Source organism: Schistocerca nitens, chromosome 2, assembly GCF_023898315.1.
Source record: "Schistocerca nitens isolate TAMUIC-IGC-003100 chromosome 2, iqSchNite1.1, whole genome shotgun sequence".
Classification (NCBI taxonomy): Eukaryota; Metazoa; Arthropoda; class Insecta; order Orthoptera; family Acrididae; genus Schistocerca; species Schistocerca nitens.
Window position 1 is genome coordinate 745496554 of NC_064615.1, and position 24463 is coordinate 745521016.

General features: G+C 38.1%; 1 protein-coding gene across 1 annotated transcript in view; it reads right to left on the reverse strand.

Moving 5' to 3' along the window:
• Window positions 1-24463, reverse strand: part of LOC126236970 (golgin subfamily B member 1-like) — a 535118-nt gene that overhangs the window by 398983 nt on the left and 111672 nt on the right. The window contains exons 6-9 of the mRNA XM_049946677.1: window positions 23389-23547; window positions 23134-23300; window positions 19716-22498; window positions 5882-6057 (exon numbers count right to left, since the gene is read on the reverse strand). Coding sequence (XP_049802634.1) covers window positions 5882-6057; window positions 19716-22498; window positions 23134-23300; window positions 23389-23547 — 3285 coding nt within the window. The remainder of the gene's footprint in view (window positions 1-5881; window positions 6058-19715; window positions 22499-23133; window positions 23301-23388; window positions 23548-24463) is intronic.

Genomic DNA, 24463 nt, shown 5'->3' on the forward strand with positions numbered 1-24463 from the left:
CAGTAGGAAAAGGAAGAGAAGGAAATATAGTAGGTGAATATGGATTGGGGATAAGAAATGAAAGAGGAAGCCGTCTGGTAGAATTTTGCACAGACCATAACTTAATCATAGCTAAAACTTGGTTCAAGAATCATAAAAGAAGCTTGTATACATGAAAGAATCCTGGAGATACTGACAGGTTTCAGATAGATTATATAATGGTAAGACAGAGATTTAGGAACCAGATTTTAAATTGTAAGACATTTCCAGGGGCAGATGTGGACTCCACAATCTATTGGTTATGAACTGTAGATTAAAACTGAAGAAACTGCAAAAAAGTGGGAATTTAAGGAGATGGGACCTGGATAAACTGAAAGAACCAGAGGTTGTACAGAGTTTCAGGGAGAGCATAAGGGAACAATTGACAGGAATGGGGGAAAGAAATACAGAAGAAGAAGAATGGGTAGCTTTGAGGAATGAAATAGCGAAGGCAGCAGAGGATCAAGTAGGTAAAAAGACGAGGCCCAGTAGAAATCCTTGGGTAACAGAAGAAATATTGAATTTAATTGATGAAAGGAGAAAATATAAAAATGCAGTAAATGAAGCAGGCAACAAAGAATACAAACGTCTCAAAAATGAGATCGACAGGAAGTGCAAAATGGCTAAGCAGGGATGGCTAGAGGATAAATGTAAGGATGTAGAGGCTTATCTCATGAGGGGTAAGATAGATACTGCCTACAGGAAAATTAAAGAGACCTTTGGAGAAAAGAGAACCACTTGTATGAATATCAAGAGCTCAGATGGAAACCCAGTTCTAAGCAAAGAAGGGAAAGCAGAAAGGTGGAAGGAGTATATAGAGGATCTATACAGGGGCGATGTTCTTGAGGAAAATATTATGGAAATGGAAGAGGATGTAGATGAAGATGAAATGGGAGATATGATACTGCGTGAAGAGTTTGACAGAGCACTGAAAGACCTAAGTCGAAACAAGGCCCCAGGAGTAGACAACATTCCACTAGAACTACTGACAGCCTTGGGAGAGCCAGTCCTGACAAAACTCTACCATCTGGTGAGCAAGATGTATGAGACAGGCGATATTCCCTCAGACTGCAAGAAGAATATAATAATTCCAATCCCAAAGAAAGCAGGTGTTGACAGATGCGAAAATTACCGAACTATCAGTTTAATAAGTCACAGCTGCAAAATACTAACGTGAATTCTTTACAGACGAATGGAAAAAGTAGTAGAAGCCGACCTAGGGGAAGATCAGTTTGGATTCCGTAGAAATGTTGGAACACGTGAGGCAATACTGACCCTACGACTTATCTTAGAAGAAAGATTAAGGAAAGGCAAACCTACGTTTCTAGCATTTGTAGAGTTAGAGAAAGCTTTTGACAATGTTGACTGGAATACTCTCTTTCAAATTCTGAAGGTGGCAGGGGTAAAATATAGGGAGCGAAAGGCTATTTACAATTTATACACAAACCAGATGGCAGTTATAAGAGTCGAGGGGCATGAAAGGGAAGCAGTGGTTGGGAAGGGAGTGAGACAGGGTTGTAGCCTATCCCCAATGTTATTCAATCTGTATATAGAACAAGCAGTAAAGGAAACGAAAGAAAAGTTCAGAGTAGGTATTAAAATCCATGGAGAAGAAATAAAAACTTTGAGGTTTGCCGATGACATTGTAATTCTGTCAGAGACAGCAAAGGACTTGGAAGAGCAGTTGAACGGAATGGACAGTGTCTTTAAAGGAGGATATAAGATGAACATCAACAAAAGCAAAATGAGGATAATGGAATGTAGTCACATTAAGTCGGGTGATGCTGAGGGAATTAGATTAGGAAATGAGACGCTTATAGTAGTAAAGGAGTTTTGCTATTTGGGGAGCAAAATAACTGATTATGGTCGAAGTAGAGAGGATATAAAATGTAGACTGGCAATGAGAAGGAAAGCGTTTCTGAAGAAGAGAAATTTGTTAACATTGAGTATTTATTTAAGTGTCAGGAAGTCATTTCTGAAAGTATTTGTATGGAGTGTAGCCTTGTATGGAAGTGAAACATGGACGATAAATAGTTTGGACAAGAAGAGAATAGAAGCTTTCGAAATGTTGTGCTACAGAAGAATGCTGAAGATTAGATGGGTAGATCACATAACTAATGAGGAGGTATTGAACAGAATTGGGGAGAAGAGGAGTTTGTGGCACAACTTGACTAGAAGAAGGGATCGGTTGGTAGGACATGTTCTGAGGCATCAAGGGATCACTAATTTAGTACTGGAGGGCAGTGTGGAGGGTAAAAATCCGAGAGGGAGGCCAAGAGCTGAATACACTAAGCAGATTCAGAAGGATGTAGGCTGCAGTAGGTACTGGGAGATGAAGAAGCTTGCACAGGATAGAGTAGCATGGAGAGCTGCATCAAACCAGTCTCAGGATTGAAGACAACAACAAACAACATTTTTGGCGGAATTCTTTTTCAATCCTAAATGTTTAACGAACCTGATGAAAATAAATCGCTGCATTTTTGGCAGAATTCTTTTTCGATACTAACCAAAGAACACGTGACAACTTCTGTTTAGAATGCCATTTCTGATACAGCACCCTGAGCGACCCACCACCACTGCCGCTTTCCCCACTCTTCCCCAGCTGACTGCGCATCTAGCAGCCATGGCATTTTGCGCACGCAATAACTCAGATGGTAGAGCAATTATCCGCCAAAGACAAAGGTCCCGGGTTTGAGTCTCACTTGGCACACAGTTTTAATCTACCAGGAAGTTTCACTCCCACTGTACACGCAATATGAATAACCTACACTGTTAATGAAGAAGTTATAAATATTTTTATTACACAACTTGCACATAACTATCTGGCAATTTTACTGCTAGTGATATTTAATATATAGTCTTCATTTTCAAATTCGGAATGATTGAGAGTGAAATAAAATACTGGGTGGTTATAATTAAACTTTCCCTATTTAACACGTTATAACATGGAAACTAATTACCGTACAAGTACCAAACATGGTAGTATTAATGTCAAGGACATGGGGAAGAGAAATAATGCAGAATCAGTTCAATTGAAACACTTTTAATGTGCTGCTACAGTACATCATACCATTACGTACTGGTACCATTACTGCTACAAAAGGGGGCTCAATATGGTGCCCATCAGTATCCAGACGAGTCTGAAAGCACAAGATTGCATTCTGCACAGCACAGCAGAATGATTCCTATGGATATGTTGGCTGTCTCTCTTGATATGCTGTGCTTCACATCTGCACACACGTGAATGTCCCCTAGTAAATCTTGTCCTTCAGGTAGCCCACAACCAGAAATCACAGAGGTGAGATCAGTTGATCATGCCGGCCAAGCATTTGGAAATGATCGGCTGATAATTCGATCATTTCCAAATATGTTTCGGAGAAGCGTGTGAACTTCATGAGCGATGTGTGGTGGAGCCCCATCTTACTTGAAACTGTTGAGTTCAATGTGTCTCTCTCCTGTAGAGCAGGTATGACAATGCTGGCGAGGCATATTGCTGTAACACTGGCCAGTCACACTGCATGTCATTGGTCCTTGAGTGCCAACCTTTTCAAAAACGAATGGGCCAATGATGACCGTAGTTGTGAACTCACACCATATGGTGAAACGTTCACCAAACAGAGGAACTTCATACACAGTGACTGGACTTGTCTGTCTACAGGATGGTCCAGGGCCAGCCCTCGTCAACTTCAATCCTTGAGAGAAAGTGAAGAGCGAAGTCAACTAGTTGTTGTGCATCCTGTGGTGCAAGCTGCTGCATGATACGGATCTTATACAATACCATTTGAGAATGGTTCGAAGCACCTTCTGTACTGTAGACCAAGCGATGTTCGACTGTTGTGACACAGCACATGCACTGCCAGATGATTGGAAACTGCGCGCAGCATTGTCTGCCATAGAAAGAGTGAATTCATCAACCATCTGTGGTGCAACGGGTCGTCGGCCTCTTCCCAGAGCGACGCCCAGTTCTCCAGTTGATTAGAACTCCTTCATCATGCTCCGCACAGCTGGTGGAGAAAGAGTACCATTCCGTAACTCCTTCCAACTGGCAATATTCTTGGTGCAGCTGCGGCATTACTGTTCTTTTGATAATAGAGCTCCTTTTGTCCAAGCTCATGTTGACGCATCAATAAGTGCACTGTGACTGGTCAGGTGTGTGAGACTATGAATCACCGACGACTGATCATGGCACTGGTGGCCATAGTTGGTACTGGACGGTGGTGCTGAGATGCATGGAAATCATGTACCCCATATTCTGGACATTAATGCTACCAAGCTTGGTACTTATATGGTAATTAGCTTCTGCGTTAAACGTGTTAAATAGGGGAAGTTTAGTTACAACCACCTGGAATGTACATCTCTCTTTATGTTGAACAATTTGATCTACTTCCATACTTCCTTTCACAATATCAGCATCAAATACTGATTGAAAAAAAGAGTCCTATTTTAAAGAACTACAAAAATAATTTACTTATTTCATATAAACTATCTTCAGACGCAGTAAAAACTGATTTTATCACAAGTGACCAAGTAAAGCTGTGAGAACAGGCTGTGAGTTGTGCTTGGGTAGCTCAGAGGGTAAAGCAATTACCCACCAAGGGCAAAGTTCCTGAGTTAGAGTCTCATCCGGCACACAGTTTTAATCTACCAAGAAGTTTAACTTTCACTGTACATGTAATTTGAATAACCTACACTATTAATGAAGAAGTTGTAAATATTTTTTATTGCACACCTTTCATATAACTGGAGATTTTACTGCTAGTGGTATTTAAAATATAGTCTTTTATTTTTCAAATTTGGAAAAACAGAGAGAGGGAGAGGGAGAGGGAGAGGGAGAGGGAGAGGGAGAGGGAGAGGGAGAGGGAGAGGGATAATGTGCATGTACATTCTGGAGTAAAATAAAATATGTAAATCTCTCTCTCTCTCTCTCTCTCTCTCTCTCTCTCTCTCTGTCTGTCTATGTTGAACAATTTGATCTACTTCTGTACTTGCTTTCACAATATCAGCATCAAATACTGATAAGGAGAGTCCTATTTTAAGGGATTACAAAATTAAATTAGGTATTTCATACAAAATATCTTTAATTTCACACACACAGCAAAACCTGATTTTATCGTAATGATCCAGCTATTTTTGTACACATGAAAAGATTCATTCACAGTCTCAAATTTGTTATTAAATTTACAAAATCTGATTTTTTCAAATTTTTTACGTCTTAAGAGCACCAACACCATAAAAAAACGTACTTTCTCAGATGAGGAAAATAGGAAATAGTCAAGATGTGTGCAGGAAGGAAGCCAAGAACTTTTTGTGATTTTTCTACCAGTATCTTAAAATCATATCCTAAAGACAAAGTAATACCACTACAGAACTGCACCCAATTTTAACCGTACTACTCAGTTGTGTCATCAACACATCTACAGACATAAATGCGTACACCATTGCTTTCCAACACAGTACTTTCACTAGGCAGATGATATGCACACAAAACTGAACCTGAATTCCTGAAAACAGACTCAATTATGATTGGATAACTGATACACAACTGGAAACTTAAAAGAGTAGAATAACAGTGTAAAAATAATAATAATTATAAAATGCAAAATAAGCTTCAGCTTAATAAAGACAGATGAACTGTTCACACATAAAATGGATGAATCTTAAGAGAGAGAGAGAGAGAGAGAGAGAGAGAGAGAGAAAAGGCAGCTTAACATTACATGAAACAAAATAGTGTCACCTTACTCTGTAACAAAGTAAATTGTTTATGTTTCATCAAATGATAAATAAACACTGTTCCTCTCTCTTCTGTAATGGCCAATATGATATGATATCTACATTACAATGTCTTTTTAGCTTATACTTTTACCTTCAGTTTTAGTAATAACTCCTCTTTCTGTTCATTAACAGTTTCAAGCAGTGTACATGTTGATCCTAGAAGTTCCGAAATATTGAAGTTCTGTTCTCGATCAGCTGATAACTGTGATGTAAGTTCATTTTGATACAAATGCAATGACGACATCCATGAATCAATTTTATTTGAATCTTCTATTGCCTAAGAAAAAGAAAAGCCGGTCCTTAAAAAATCAAGTCGCACATACAAATTTGTGATACAACTTACAAAAGACAATACATTTAATGTTTACTCCATGACTTCTTTGACAAAAAGCAACTTCTAATAAAATATTTTCTTTACTCCAGAGGTCTACATTTGGTGTATTATAAATGAAAGCATTACATTTTTCCATATGTTTATTCTCTTCTGATAACTATTCACCTACAAAAAAGTCAACAAAAAATTGAATCTACCACTCAAATGCTGCCTTTCCCATACACGCATGCATTTATATATGTTGATCCTAGACGTTTCGAAAAACTGAAGTTCTGTTCTTGATTGGCTGATAACTGCGATGTAAGTTCATTTTGATACAAATGCAATGACAACATCCATGAATCAATTTTATTTGAATCTACACACACACACACACACACACACACACACACACACACACACACACACACACACACCCCTAAATGTTGTATTATGTTCAAAATAGAAGCACATATCAATACCGAGCCACTTGTTTAATGTAGTGGCTGCAATATACTGACATGAATTATTTACAGAAGAATGGAAATGATGGCGAAGCCGGCCTCAGGGAAGGCTTGTTTAGTTTCCGGAGAAATGTAGGAACACACGGAGGCTATGCAGACTACGTCACTTATCCTATGAGATAGCCTGAAGAAAGTGAGGTCTATGTTGATAGCATTTGTAGTTTTAGGAAGTTTTTGACAATGTTGATTGGACTAAATTCTTTGAAATGTGGAATGAAGAAGGGACAACATATAAGGAGCAAACGGTTACTTATAATTTGCACAGAAACCAGAGTGCAGTTATAAGAGCCAAAGTATATGAAAGGGAAGCAGCAGTCTAGAAGGGAGTGAGAAAGGGTTATAGCTTTTCCCTACAGCTATTCAATCTGCATATTTAGCAAGCTATGAAGGAAGCCAAGATGAAACTTGTGGATGGAATTAAAAGTTCAAGGAGAAGAAATAAAAAATTTTGAAGTTTATTAATGACTTTGTAATTCTGTTAGAGACTGTAAAGGGCTAGGAAGAACAATTGAATGGAAAATACAGCGCCTTTAAAAAAGTTTGTAAGGTGAACGTCAACAAGAGTAGAACCATGGTGATGGAATGTAGTTGAATTAAATGAGGCAATGGTGAGGTAAGAGGCAATTAAAGTAGTATATGAGTTTTACTATTTGGGCTGCAAATAACACTATGGCTGAAGTTGAGAGGATATAAAATGCGGTTGGCAAGAGCAAGAAAATCATTTCGAAAAAGAGAAATTTGTTAACATCGTATATCAATTTAAGTGTTAGGAAGTATTTTTTGAAGATATTTACCTGGAGTGTAGCATTGTAGAGACAAGAAATGTGGACAACAAGCAGTTCAGAAAAGAAGAGAATAAAAGCTTTTGGGGTGTGGTTCTAAAAAAGAATGCTAAAGGTTAGTTACTCGATCCACTCATTTAATGAGGAGGTACTGAAGAGAACTGAGGAAAAAATAAATTTATGGCACAACTTGCCTAAAGGAAGGGACTGATTGATGGGACATCTTATGAGGAACCAAGGAATTGTCAATTTGGTAATGGAGGGAAGTGTAAGAGGTCAAAATTATAGAGAAAGACCAAGGAATGAATATAGTAATTAGGTTCAAATGGACGTAGGTTTCAGTAGTGATACAGAGATGAAAAGGCTTGCACAAGGTAGAGTAGCAAGGACAGCTGCATCTTCAGACTAAAGACCACAACAAAACCCATTCAGTACTAAATGTACAAATTGGTGATCCTACATGGTAAGATAAAATATCAGTGATGTTTATCCTAAGAACTACTGAATTCACATATTTGTAATTACAATTTAAACTGCAGTGTCAGTTGTATCTGCAGACATTGCTGATCAATCATCTAAGGCTTCACTACTGAAAACAGGACCTGAATGGAAATTAAGACTTATACTTAATTTTTTAAACAAAGAAAAACCAGTTGCTCGTCCAGGATGTAAGGTCCAAAGGATGTCAACTGGTTGCTGTGTCATCCTCTGCCTTGTGGCACCATGTGATTTGGTATGCAGTGGCGTGAGGTCAGCACACCGCTCTCCTGGCCATTTCACAGATTTTCCATGCAATGCAACCACTACTAGTCAGTCAAATGGCTCCTCAATTGGCATTACGATACTAAGCATACCCCAATACCAACCCCCCACCAAGAAAAAAATCCTTGGCAGCACTGGGAATTGAACCCAGGTCTTCCACGTGGCCAACCATCTACTCTGACCACTCAGCTACAGAGACAGATGCTTTATACTTCAGCTTCATTATTTAGTAATGTAAAGTCAAAAGCAATTAAGAAACACATTGCTGCCTTTTTCCTTGCTATTCAGATCAACAGGCAAGATTTGGTAAAACAGATCTGCCACCTCTGCTAGCAACAACAGCTCTAGCCTGGCTGGGCATCAAGTCGAACTGAGCTTGGGTAACAGATACAGGTATATCATTCCATGGTGCTTCAACTCCGAGCTAGACTTGGCATAGCAGTTGGCAAATGTTGACAAAGTAATCTCTCAGTAACCCATGAATAGATGTTCCTAATGGGTGAGAAATCTGTAGAATGTGCTGGCCAAGACTATGGTCAAACATCCATTGTATCGAGGTAGGTCAGGAAAGCATGGGATACATGCGATCTAGCATTATGTTGTTGAAAGATAATGCCATGGAGACTGAAAAGATAGGCCACCAGTCATAACACATCAGAAATGTACTGCCTAATGTCCAAATTATCAGCTATGCAAACCAGAGGTGATTGTGTTATCTACCCAATGGCATCTGACACCAGTACTGGGCCCTATAATGACAACAAATGGAATCTGGCAGTGTTTATTCTCCTTGGTGTCTCCATACTTGGATAACTCCATCGTGATGCTTTGTAGAGAACTGGGACAAACCCGAAAAGTTAACACAGCGCAATTCCTGTGTCCAGTTTTGTCGTCTGGCCACACCACCTGTGTGCCTCTCTCTGGTGTTGTGTCAAGAGAAGTCGCAACAGTCTCCGCAGAGACAGTCTGTTGAACTCTGAATGTCATCACAGTATCTGAGTGAATACTTGTCTTGCTGCAAACATGCCAGTTCCCTGATTTGAAATGCATTCTATGGCTGTATGATCCTGCAGGGTCCTAGTAACAAGAGTCTGTTGCAACTCTGCACGGTATCAAGCACAGGCCTCCTGAACCTGTCGTCTACTTATTTGATTGGCAGTCTACAGATCTCGACAAAACATAGTATTGTGAACCAAGAGTCTGCAGACTCAGCAGGCTACTGTCCACAGTTTTCCTTCTACCACAAGGAGTAACACGATCTTCTGACACATAAACAACATTCAAATGTGATTTCTGAATGAGAAACTCACTGTGAAATCTTTCCTTATGTGCAGAATGAATGTTGCTTTACTGCATCCTATTTTTTGTGATTACACTTAAAAGTTGATAACTTACATGTTGAAGAATACAGTACACTTCATACCAATTTGACTTTTTTGCATGTCACTCTCACAGTGTTTCAATATTACTGGAAAGCGGCATATTTACCTTCTGACAAATAATAATAATAATATCACTAAATTTTTTTTAAAAAAAGTCAGGTGTGATTAGGGCTTGTGCACTGAAGGTTCTGTACAAACTTAATTATGTATATAGACAGTTTATCCATTTTGGGAATTGAGGATACTGATGATTTTTGCCTGTTATCGACACTGATACTCACAATACATGGGTCCCAGGGATTCAAAGACTTTAGAGTATGCTTTAATTTCAAGTCTGAAGTCAGACAACGAATGACAAAACAAACAGTTTTTTTGCATTATATAATTACAAATTAAGATGTTTTGGATTTTTCCCTTTACTTAAACTGCGGCATCTTGCTTCTTGCCAAATTTCATTATTTTAGGTCACAAAATATGTTACACAAATGACTGTATTCTTTGACTGCACTGATTTAGAAGCTTACAATTTTTACTCTGCCAAGGGACCATCAACCTTAGTATGTGAATAAATTTGAACCTCATAGTCAATCTGTTCCAGAGAATAGGATCTTAACAGATGGGCACACAAATGGATAGATGGAAAAAACATGACCTTATTTTTATTTTATTTTTTTTTTCGTGTTGTATAATTACAAATAAGAATTTTTGGGTTCTTTTCCTTTACTTATATTATGCAACCTTGCTTCTTGCTAAATTTCATGATTCTAGATCAACAGCAAGTATCCTACAGATTTTGATAAGTGATTCTTTGAGTATAAAAATATGTGACATAAATGACCATATCTTTTGCTGTATTGATTTAGAAGCTTAAATTTTCTAAACTGCCAAGAGACCATAGAATTGAATATTTGACATCAATTTAGGCTTTATCCGTCTATTCATCCCCAAGAAAAAGGGTTCTTAACTGTCCAACAGACAGATAGATGCACAACGACATGATCTACTGTATAAGGGTTCCATTTTTACAGATTGAGGCATGGAACCCTAAAAAGGCAGGAATTGCAGTCAATGCAACACAACTAAGTTTTAGAAGATGATTTACAATCTTAATACAAGATATACAATTCTTCTACCATTGATCTATAACAATCACAGTAAATAAATAGTAAAAGCAGACAAAGGCACACTAGTCCTTACAACTAGTTTTTATCAAATTTACTATTAATGCCACTAGTTATAATTACAACCTCTGGAACTACTAAGCAGATTCATTCTATTGACTGATGGTGTGACTGTGATGAAAATCAACTTTAACTGGCTCATTAAGATAATATAATGATGCAGCACGAAGTGCCTGGAATCAGTTCAATTATGTACACACTACAGAAACATTGTGGCGGGCCAGGTCTGATTTTGACTTTGCTTCAAATAGACAATTATTCTATCAAATAATTTATAGTACTACTTCCAAAGAACAGAGTACTGTAGTGCAGCAAACCACTACAGGCAGAGTCTAACTTTACAGAAACATAACACATTAATTAATGGCATTAACTTGATAGATCCTGTTATTACAGTAGTGCACTTAACTATAAAAACAGGAAAAATATTAGACATAGTCACACACTGACTTCATCAGTAACAAAAGACAGCTGATTACAAAATAACAATTCTCTTTAACAGTAATAAATACAACACAGGACATCATTCTACAGATTGTCTTCTTTCTTCTAAAATCACTGAAACTTGTATAAATATGAACATGAAATGACCCCATACACTTACCATAATCCCCGATAATAGCAGAAAGAGCTGTACAGTAGATTCAAATGAATCCAAACCCTTAATGACAAACAAAATGTGGATGAAATCAAAACAATCATAAGAATAACTGCCTGTGGAGCAAATGCAAGGGTCCCTGCCATTTTTCAGCACTATCGAGGACAACTTGTACATGGTATTCTACATACTACTATTCAATACGGTGATTCCAGTGTAATGTATACCATGCAGGAGCAACATTTACTAACCTTCAAAACTTTGTTTCATATTACTGAGACAAAGAGTATAGAGTGCAATCTTTCCATGATAGTGTGGAATCATAAGACCACATCCTGACTAGTCAAGATCTCAATCCAATAAAGAATCATGTAAAGCCACATTTAAATTATCTGTAGTAACTGGTATCAATGATTTGAATCATTTCTTGGTACAGGAATTTATCTCTAACAATGCACAAATTTTGCATCACTTAAACAGACTATGAAAGAAAGGCATCAAATCTGAATGATCCAGTATTTGGCAAAAACTTCTCAGATATCTTTACTCCACTGTCACATGTTGCAGCATGGTACTGATACCATTTTCTCTCACAAAACTGCTGATGGCATGGAGCAGCCAATTAAGATAATATAAAGAGTCATAAAAGTTAATATATATGGAACAAATTCTATCTTATCACAAAATACTCTTGGCTATGTCGGAGCCTGCAACAACAGTGTGCACACTTTGACATTAATCATTGTTATGCAATCCATTGTCATCTGACAAGCCAACACACCAAGACCAATGTGATGTGAATTTAAAAAATAAATTGACAATTTTCCTATTATATAACAGTTCATCCTAAGCATCTGCTGATGACTTCCTGATCACTACATCATGTTTATTTATTTAGTTTATGGACTCTACGTACATTTCAATTCTGAATTACACTACTTTATTTCTAAACATTTAATACTTAATATATCTAAAAACAAAGATGATGTGACTTACCAAATGAAAGTGCTGGCAGGTCGAAAGACACACAAACAAACACAAACATACACACAAAATTCAAGCTTTCGCAACAAACTGTTGCCTCATCAGGAAAGAGGGAAGGAGAGGGAAAGACGAAAGGATGTGGGTTTTAAGGGAGAGGGTAAGGATTCATTCCAATCCCGGGAGCGGAAAGACTTACCTTAGGGGGAAAAAAGGACGGGTATACACTCGCACACACACACATATCCATCCACACATATACAGACACAAGCAGACATATTTAAAGACAATGTGTCTGTATATGTGTGGATGGATATGTGTGTGTGTGTGTGCGCGCGCGAGTGTATACCCGTCCTTTTTTCCCCCTAAGGTAAGTCTTTCCGCTCCCGGGATTGGAATGACTCCTTACCCTCTCCCTTAAAACCCACATCCTTTCGTCTTTCCCTCTCCTTCCCTCTTTCCCGATGAGGCAACAGTTTGTTGCGAAAGTTTGAATTTTGTGTGTATGTTTGTGTTTGTTTGTGTGTCTTTCGACCTGCCAGCACTTTCATTTGGTAAGTCACATCATCTTTGTTTTTAGATATATTTTTCCTACGTGGAATGTTTCCCTCTATTATAACCATATCATTTAATACTTAATCACAACAAAAACATCTAGTCCTTGAATATACAAAATGTTTATAAATTAATTACACAAAAGTACCATTAATTGTAAAAAAAAGGTAAATAACTTACAGAAATGTTTGATACAGCACTCAATGCAGTATGTCTTCTAGTTTTATTTACAAATGTTCAATTTGACTACCTTTGCCACGACACTATCCCATCTGCAATCAATTTCCTGGCAAATCCTACAAACCATGTATCAATGTATGGTGGCAAATGTTTGTGTTATCCGTTGTCATAGCTCACTGACATTTCCTAGAAGCAGAACAACAAACACTCTCTCTTTAAATGTAACCCCATACACAGAAGTAATCTTCGGTATTCATTTTGTTAAAAATTTCTACACAAAACTCAGTTCATTTTTCTTTGTCACTTTCTCTTAAAGCTTCCAAAAGTTTCAGTTTGTAGGGTTTGAATGACAAGACATTTCCGCAGTACCTACCACATTGAAACACTAGGCATATTCAGTTCTATGTTGGCACTTCTTGTTGATATACCCAGGTTACAAACATAGCACTGCTGCAGTTGTTCAACTGCTGAGTCAGAGACTGCTGGCTGACTCTGGCCTGGCATCCTATGTGATGCACAGCTAGTTTCAGTGAAATGATTGTCCCAATTAATAACAGCTTGTTTTTGAGGTGGTGGCTTGCGATATTTATTCCTGACCTATTTGTGAACTGTAGTAGCAGATTTGGATTCATGAAACCGTAAACAACATTGTCATAAACTTGAAGATACACTGCATTCAGTGCTTTATCAAACATTTCAATTAGTTATTTACCCTTTTCACAATTAGAAGCTACTTTTGTGTAATTAATTTTAAACAACCTGTATCTGATGGAGTTTGGGTTGCCATCAGGAATTTCTCATAACCCCCTCTATATGCTTTGGTGCCGCATTCTCACCTGATAGGTTGGGCAGTCTGGTTCAGTACACTACAGTTGCCTGCTGGTGAGGACACGAATTCCCATTTAAAAAGTGAATCTGCACATCTTCCATGCCCCATTCTAAGAAGGTTGAAAGTTGACTATGTCTTATGGGGTTTATCTAACTCACGGATTGTCTCAGTAATACAAGGTAAGAACTGGCACACTCCTGAGGCATTACAGAGCCATTCTCTACTCCAGGGATTGGTGATGTTCATCCCAGTGAGACTGCCTGCAGGTGCAAGAGGAGGATACTCAAAATGAAGTCAACTGAATCTGAGATCATGGCTGTCAGAATGCAATGGTAGTCCCTGATCAGGGCTTCTTTCCTTTGCAGAACAGGCAGCCTGATGGTCGGAATAGACCTAATTGTTCCCAAAATGCTAAACATAGTACTATTAAGCTATTAATTTTGTTTACACGACTGCCGTTCATTCATGCCAGTGCACCGTACTCCACTGCAGAGTATACCAAGCTCAATGCAAAAGTGTGCAGAATTGTCGCTGATGATCCCTATGTGGTTCCACAAAGTTTCTGAACAAGATTATTTCTTATCCTCGACTCAGCAGCCGTTTTGAGAGGTGTGATTTAAAAGACAATGTTCTATCTAGCATGATACCCAAATATATTGGCTCCTTATTGTAATTAAAGTATGTGTCACCAACACAGACTTCTAGAGCCCTATTTGACTGTTTATTATTAAGTTGGAAGCAAGTCACTTCTGTCTTAGCAGCATTAGGTCTAAGACTACATTTTCAGGAGCAGTCTGCCACAACAGACAAAGCAGATGACATTATTTTTCCACAGTTTCAAAATGAGTGAGCCTTGTTGCTATGGCCCAATCATCAGCATAACCAAATTTCTTACAAACTGTTTCTGGCATATCGGCAATGTAAAGGCCAAAGTGCAGTGGAGCTAATACCGAGCCTTGAGGTAAGCCGTTCTGGAGGAATTTCGGGCTGCTGATTTTGTTTCCCAAGATAACCTGGTATCCTCTGTTATCAATAACATTGTCAGTAAGCTTAGTAACTTTTTGACATGGTATCATCTTCATCAATGTGGGTAGCTCGAGCAACTCTTGGCTGCCATCCCTCCAGCACTGCATATTATCTTTTTTTCTGTCATTGATTGAACAATTTTCATGAGGCCCTCTTACTATCCACTGAAAATGAAGAATTTAGGGTTGGTATTCCCTAATCCCTTCATGTGAACATCCTGGAATTACTGCACCAATCCCACACGTGAATACCACAGATTATGTTGCTAGCAAGATGACATGCTTACTGGGTAAGGGTTGGCACCAATACATAGCAAGCAATCTCAATCTCCACCTATTAGGCCTTTGCTCATAAACAAGTAGAGCCCATATGGAGTCTCTACCATTGTCCCACGGCCTAAGTTCCAGTAGCTGTGTGATTATATCCACGTTGATTTTGCAGGCACCTGCTTTATGGCCACACAGCTTATCATTACTGAAGATTTGTCAAACTTGCTGTAAGCGGTATGCATAGTATAATACCATAACTACAACATTGTTACTGAACTGACAAATATTTCAACCAACATCACACAGCAGATGCCAATTTACCTCTTATTCAATTGTGAACTTACGTCACATACAATGTTACCCATATCTCTCACTCGGTAGCAATAAAATTAATCCTAAGGTCCACCATTACCTGAAAGCTATTCACAGAGTAGAGCATTAACCCTTTAACTGCTCTGGACATGTTAATGTGCACCTTTGTACCTGGCCCTGTTTGCTCTGAATGTGTTTATGCATGCCACCGGTACTCTGAATGTGTCTACATGTGCCACCTTAATGGCACCTGTGTCCTCCTGACGTGTTGAGACGTGCTGCCACTTCTTCCCCTGTGGTCTCTGGCCACATTACGTGCCCAGCCGTATACTTGTGCTGAGTGCCTAGTAGCTGTTCAGCCTTCCGCCGGCACAGTTGAAGTTTCGTGAGCATTTGCTGCTGTGTTCTTGTGTTGCAGTTTTCATCTGGGCTTTTACTGACTGTTGACGCCCTCAGCATTTTGAGCAGAAAATGGCATGCTGTCATGGTTGTACAGATGAAGAAATCATCAAAATTCTCACTAGAAGCGACAGTATGAAATTTTCGACAGCGATGGTAGTGATTATTCTTCGACTGAATCTTGAAGTGACAGTCCTGTGCTGTGTACTTCAGCTGGAACAACACATCTGTCAACAAGGGAGGGATATCATTCCGAATCTGATGGGTCTGAGCATGATAGTGAAGGGCCAGTGAAAAGAGCTCGCTTTAGCGACATATTTGACTGGAAGAAAAGTGATTTAGGGCCAGATTTAAGTGGTTTTTCATGTTTCCTGATTCAGAGTATTCTCGTTTGTCCAGATGGAAAGAAACAGGTTTCGAGGAACTGTATTCCTTCGTCACTGTTTGTATACTAATGGCTCCTGTGAAAAAGCTGAAAATCAGTGACTAATGGTCCACAGACGTATGTTTGAACACTCCTGTTTTAGCAAATTATGTCCAGGGTCCATTCTCTGTTAATTTTAAGAATGCTTCACTTTGGTGATAACTCTATCAGCAATGAAGGACACAGGTTATTTAAAATTAGGTATATTGTTGATAAAATTCATGCAACATTTTGCAACACATTTCATCCATACCAAAACCTCTGCATTGACAAAAGCTTCTTGTTGTTCAAAGAATGATTATCATTCAAACAGTACAGTCCCTCCAAAAGAAGTAGGTTCGGAATAAAAACATTCATACTATGTGACTGCCAGACGGGTTATATCCTGGATTTCATTGTTTACACGTGCAAAAATACTGAAATTTGCATCCACAATCTGGGGAAAAGTGGCGACATAGTAGCAACATTGATGAAACCACTTTTAGGAATGGGTCAAACGCTCTAATGTCGGTAATTGGTATTCAAGCCCAGACCTGTTCCTCTGGATTAATAACCACAGAACATAGGCATGTGGTACTGTTCGCAAAAACAGATGCAACATGCCAAAATTACAGAACAAACTAACATAAGGAGAAATACAGTTTATGTCCACTGACACAATCCTTGCGATGAAATGGTGTGACAAGAGAGAAGTGTGGATGCTGACTACTTGTAATACTGCAGAAATGGTTCAGATGAAAAAGACAAACAGAAAGACAGGTGAAAGATAAAGGAAACCACAATGTGTTGCAGATTACAACAAGAGTATGGGTGTTGTTGACCACTGTGACATGCTGCCAAGTTCAGTGCAATCAGTACGAAATACTGTCAAGTGGTAGAAAAAGTTCTTTTTCCACGTACTGGATCTGTGCATTTTAAATGACCATGTTCTCCACAGAGTAGTAACAAGATGAAAAATGCAACTAGCGGAATTTCATTTGTATCTGGTAAGAGAGCATGTTGAAGCTTACGCAAAAGAACGGAGGAAAGCTGGCAGAGGAAGGCGCTCTGGAGACGAGGATCCTCTACGACTTACTGGGAGGCATTTTCCAAAGGTCATTGAGATGGAAAACATGAAGAAAGGTCCGCCAATGCGTTGGTGCGCAGTATACTCGAAGTAGAAAGTGCACCAAGAAACAAGATATTAATGTAGAGCATGCAACATAGCACAATGTGTAGTGCCATATTTTGAGGCCTATCACACTAAACAGAACTATTAACCATCTATAATCACTCAGAAGTCCGCATCTCGTGGTCTTGTGGTAGCGTTCTCACTTCCCACGCACGGGGTCCCGGGTTCGATTCCCGGCGGGGCCAGGGATTTTCTCTGCCTCGTGATGACTGGGTGTTGTGTGTCTTTCATCATCATTTCATCCCCATCGACACGCAAGTCGCCGAAGAGGCGTCAACTCGAAAGACTTGCACCAGGCGAACGGTCTACCCAACGGGAGGCCCTAGCCACACGGCATTTCCATTATTTATCACTCAGAAAAAATGACAACAAAAAGGGAATGAAAATTATTAAAAAATACAAAAATTGTATACAAAATAAAATAAAAACAAAAAAATATATTTTTAACTTTGCCAGTGTCGGTCCAAACCCCGGATCAAAAAGAAGGATGGAAAATATATTCATAAGGTGTAAGACTGAGGCAATTTTACAGAAGTATTACTGCACTCTCAAAAACACGAACTGCATTTCTCAGACGCCATTAAATCTATTACATATGTTAAGCATAAAATTAAAACAAGCATAGTGCTACATTGCTGATTTAAACAAACATCATGTTTGTTTGCATGACCATCTTCTGCAGCAGATCTAACAATTAATTATTGTTAGCTTTGCCATCTTAATCTTACTGCAATTAATGAAGAAGAATTTCACACTAGGCGCGTTTCACTCTTATTTACAAAGCATCTTCTGTGGTCATTGGTGTTCCCGTTTCATGTTTACATCCTTTGCACACCACTGCTTTCTCTCTCTTCATTAGCGGAGGTTGGGAGGTTGACATCTAAAGACATCTTTGTATACATATAGCTGGCAGTTCCTCCTCCCCCCTCCCCCCCCCCCCTTAAAGTTTTGAGCTTTTTCTTCCACAGCACTGGCACTGTAGTTCACTTCACTTATGGAACTCAAGTTAATAATTTATCATTATAGCCTTTCCTACACCTGCTGGCTAATACATTAACACTTCATTGTCAAAATGAGAAGGCACTGAAAATCAAACAGATTTTACATTATCCCACCTCAGTTGAAGATATGAATTCCTTTATTACAAAATTAAATTTCAGGGTGAAAGAACCACTTCCTTGTTGCCGCTATCACATTTTCTGTTTGCAATTAGTTTTACTTTCCCTACTATTCCATTTTACTGGAACATTAAATACCCTAACTTTGCAATTGCTCTTTTGCACTTACATCATGGGGACAAACAACACTTCACTAACATCAGCAACTGTCCTAGTTGTCCTTTACTGTCAATAGCTCTTGGTAATTATTGCAGAATATACAAAAATGCAATAAAAAGGATATTATGAAATAAAAGCACACACTGCAAAGGGATCGCTACCTAATTATTCCAGTCTGCTTCCAATGAGCATGATAGTGAATAGTGCAGACCTTTTAAGTTGCAAATGAAAAGAGATTGTGTGCTGCCTCCACAGACACTGAAATGTCCATGGCCAACTGCACTGAAAACTGCTACCCCTGTTCCAGCTCTGTCTGTGAGCACTGGACTCTCAGCTGTAATCTTTCAATGTACCCACTGGCAACTGACATCCACAAACCACCAATTCTGTTCATCACCGATAACATATCAATTCAACTAACAATCCCATGCTGACCACTGACTCACTGCACAAGAACCCACCATCTTCCATTACAGAGTCCAAATGGGAGCCAAACACAACTGCTCCCCTTCCACACTGGTCCCATCATAAGCTTGACTACTTACATATCTGTGAGCCAATTAAAGGAAAGAGGCATCTAATACCCCCATCAGATGAACAGGTGACATTCAACTCAGACTATGTGATTGATTGAGATGGGACATACGGCACTGCCTATTTGGTTCAGATCTTCTATAAACAAGACATCAGGGAAACAAAAAGAAAGGTGTTCATCATATATGAGGGTAATCAATCCAGTGTTGTTAATTCAAAAAAGAAAAAAAAAAAATACCCACCCACTCAAAGAAATTCGCCATCTACTCTTCAGATAGTACTGTCTGCACTTATACTCTTCAAGCGGCAGTGCATAAACATCAAGAATAGGTCTGCATTCACAGTTTCATTCACTTCAGTAATACAATTCTTAGTTATGTTTCAAATCTAATTAATATAAATGAAGATCTAGTGTAAAATAGTTGCTTATACTTGCCTTTAATTGTTCAAAATATTTCTCCTGCTTATGAACAGTACTCAACAATGTCTCCTTTTCAAAAATTAGCTGTTCATTATTTTGCATTATCATCTTCATCTTTTCTTGTACATTTCTGCCAGTATCAATAATTTGTTGCAATGACTGTTCTAAATTTTTGCATTTTTGCTGCCAACGCAATTCCTCACTAACAGTCAACTTTCTATCAATAACTTGTCTTAAGGAAATAATCTCATCTCCAAGTTCCTCGACTACTTTTTTCACTTCATTATTTATGAGTGAAGAAACAACATCATTGCTTGAATCACTGTTGTCTAGAAACCTTTTATGTTCTGTTTCTAAATTATCTTTGTACATATGATGAAAAGTCAGTTCTTTTCTAATTTTTTCAAGTTCATTCTCCTTAATAAGAGCTTCATTACAACTGAAATCAAGTCTTTTTTGCATTGCAAAAAGCTCATTGTGAAATTTATCAATATTTTTGGCATGCATTTCTTGCAAAAGTTCCAGTTCCTTACGTAGTGTGGAAATAACGTGTTCCTGAAGCAAGAACTTTTCTTTTAAAGTTATAATTTCTTGAGTTTTTCCAAAAGAGTCCATCACACTTTCCACAACAATACTGTTCAGAAGTTGCACATCAGCAGATAAACTTGATTTGAAATTCAATATCTGGTCTTCAAGTTTCTGCAATCTGTTAAGAGTGTCTTGTTTGCTCTCACTGACTTTTTCTCTGAAAGAAGTATTTGTGTATTCCAACAAGCCGATTTTATTCTCCAATTCCATTTTCTCTTCAATAAGAGTCTGAATATTTGTCTCACTTGATACGAGTTTTTGCTTTTCATCATTGAATTGTTCATTTAATACTTTAATTTGGTCTTCCAAAATAGTTTTTGAGACTTCTAGCTCTTGCAATTTTAGCTTCAAATTCTGGTACTCATTTTTAAGATGATTATTCTCCCTACAAAGCTTCTTGTAATCATCTCCCATCTTTAAAAACTGAAGGCATCTATTTACACTCTCAGCATGGTTGCCACTTGTGCCAAACCCCACATCATCATCATCATCATCATCATCATCACCATCATCATAAGTGGTCATAGCAGATAGTTTTGAAGTTCTCTCCTCTTCAGCTGAATATAAGTGTGATTTATATCCAACAATCTCATCTCTCAGTTTTTGTAATTCCAATTCCAAATCATTCAACTCTTTTCCTTTAAGTTCATTTTCTGCAGAAAGAGTGTCATTTTCTTGCCTTAGAAGGTAGTTATCTTTTTTAAGTGCTTTCATTTCCTTTTGTAATTTATCAGACATTTCTTTAGCTTCAGTGACTTTAGTAATCATTTTTACACTTTCATGTTTTATAGTGTCAGATTCTTCATTTACTTGCTGCAATGCGCTTTCCAGGTGTTGAATGCGTTTCAGTAGCTGATCTACATAATTTTCTTGAAACAGATGACTAAACTGTATGTAGTCAACACAAAGATGTGCATTATTACAGAACATTTCATCAAGATGCTGAAAAATTTGTTTAGCTTCTTTTAATAAGACTTCCTTAAATCCCTCTTCTTTTATTTTCTTGTTAATTTTGTTTACACATGCAACCATTAATTGAAGATTCATGTTTTCAGACTGTGTTTTACTCAGTTTGACTCTAACTTCACTTAATTCTTTTTCTAACTCTTTTATGTAATGTTTCAGCTGGGACTCCATTTCCTCCCTTGCTGCAAGGAGTCCCTGATCTGTAAGATGCTTAACTGCAAACTCTTCCACGTTACTGAAGTGAGTGAACTTCACTGCACGATAAATATTTGATTCCAGTTGTGAGTTAACAACATTGAGACCTTGCAAATCATTTTTGAGAGAAGACATTTCTTTTTTTACATGATTAACACATTTCAATTGGTCTAAACTCCAGCTTGGGGAATCCTGTGGGCACTGATCATTCTTTGTACTATTCTCAGATAGTTCATTGTTTACTGCAGTACGTCTGCGCATTTCTATCTGAACAGTGCTGTTTATTTCTTCACCTATAGCAGCTCCTTTTACATTGGTTACCCAGTGAAGATCAGTCTCTAGTTCCACCACTGTGCTTTCTTCAGTGTGATGTACAGGACTGTCTTGACATTCTGCGCAGCTGCCTTTTGATGTACTTCCCGGGATAGTAGTACTTTCTGTATTATGTACTACTGAAGGTAAATAAGCTCTTTGGGATGTTAGCTCTGAGAGAAGATCATGCTGAGGAGTTACTGACTTAGTACCAGAGGACAAGACATTTGTGCACCAATCGTTTATCTTCAATAAAAATTCTTTATGGTTTCTCAGCTCCATCTGGCAAGCTTGTATATCTGACAAAATATTGTTCTCATTCATTATTGCCTCTGTAGAACTGATGCGAGTTTCACATACATCTATCACTGATTCATCTCCATGTTCTGGCTCAATTCTACAAGGTGTGAAACTTACTACTGGCATGTCACCAGGAGAAGGCACTCCCCTATTTACTCCAACTATTAGTTTATTAAACTGTTCATCATTTCTGTTATCCAACACCAATGATGCAGGCAATGAATGCTCACTAGAACTCAGAGATTCAGTCTTTTCTTTATTCACTGTGAACTGAAGATCATCAACATTTACTTCTTTTCTTGTTATATAATTTCCTCTGGCTAGCTTCTCAAATTCTGTTTCATCTGTGTGTTCAACACCACTATTCAAATTCTTAGACTCAGCAGAATTCTGAAGAAGTATCTGTTTTTCCTTTTCAAACTGCATCCTAGAAATAAAAGAAAATAATTTATATTTTCATTTCATAATAATGAAAAAATACTGTTATCAGAAGCAAAATTCTCTTGAGAAAACTGTAAAATTACATGAAACAGAAAGGCTGGCCAGTGGGCAGTATGGAGGCCTCCTCCCATACCCAGGGGCAAGGGGGGAGGGGGGCACAGGAGGATTTGCAGACCTTCTCCCCCCCTCTCACCCCCCCTCCCCCACCCACATACAGCTTTCAGAGATAGGAAAAAAATATATTCGAGTCACATGTTTTCCTTTCAAGAAAGTCATTTAAAAGTCGGTATTTCGCAGTTTTTTTAACAGGGTCAGAAGTGGAACTTTTTTCTGGCTATTTACAAGTCACCATTTGCCTTCCAAAATGTTAAACTGCTCCATACCCCGAGGACTAACTGACCACGCAACTGCCCCCCTCCTTCCCACAATCTGTTTTATGGGCACCCTTGGGCATTACTCAACACTTTCTCGAAAGGAAAGAACTAATGACAGGCATAGGGACTTGGTATTCTGTCTCCCCCCCCTGCCCCCTAAAGGGACATACTGGCGAGTAATTCCGTCAGCTCAAAATATATTGTATGGCACACCACACATAAATGTAAGAAGTTAATGTTAATTTACCTCAGCTCCTCTTTGATTTGAACAAGTTGTAGGCCAAAATTTTCTTCCATGTTTATCCTCAACTTAGACAAAGCTGCTTCATGGCTTTCCTTCTGACTCTGTAAGCTGTGTAATGCTGATGTCTTAGCTTTATGTTCCTCTTCAATACTGTGCATTAAACTTCTGATCTAATTGGCAGAACATGTCAGTATCAGTATACAAATACATCAAAAGCAAAGTACAGTATTGTATTTTCAGTACTATACTGAGATTTACCTCTTCTGCTGCTCTTCTTTTTTCTTCTGTTAATTCCATGCATTTTCTTTGCAATTCCATCTCTTTTGCTTTCAGAGCATCATCTTTTTCCATAATGTTTTTATTTAATTCCTTTATTATTGCGTCTTTCATTTGGACTGCAATTTCTAATCCACATTTCTGTAAAAAGAAAGAAATTAGCACTCAAGTTCAGCAAAAGCAACTTTTTTCTACCTCAGAAAAATACTGCTGTAGTATAAAAAAATGATGTGATTTTAATATAGATTTTCCCACCCACAACAGAAACAGGGAGACATTGATTAACATTTCAAAAACTTATAATCTGCATGGTCTTTTAAACGAGCCCACTAGAATAACACCCACATCCAAGACAGCTCTAGATCAAATTTTTGTAAATAGAAATAAACTTAAACCAACTATAGAAGTATACAATGCAGGATTCAGCGACCACCAAGCTGTCTTTCTAATGGTTGATGTTTGCAAAGATACCTCAAACCCAGTCCCACCTAAAACTTTACGAAGGTTTTTCACCCAAGATAACCTGAACAAGCTAAATGCCCTCCTTAGTAAACAAAAGTGGACAGAGATGTACACAAACAATGATGTCAACATGAAATTCAACATATTTCTTGACAAAATGATCCACCACTTTGAAGAGGCTTTTCCACAAAAACCAGTAAGAATAAATAATAATAATAATAATAATAATAAAAAGAGAAACAAGAGTTGGATTATACCAGCAATAAAAATCTCTTGCAAACATAAAAGAATGCTCCACATGTTATGTGGTGAACTCTTTCAACAATTTCTTTACAAGCATAGCTGAAAAATTGGTCAAAAATAATCCTAACACAAATTACCAACCAGCAAACCAAAAATATCACACATGTGCAGAGTCAATTTTCATTAGCAAAGTCACTAAAAATGATGTTGCAAAAGCCCTCAGAGAGTTAAAAAATTCATATTCAGCTGGAATTGATGGTATTCCAGCAGCTGTAATCAAAAATTGTGAACACACAATTGCAGTACCAATAACTCACTTCTGTGACTGTTCTTTCCAGGCAGGTTTTTTTCC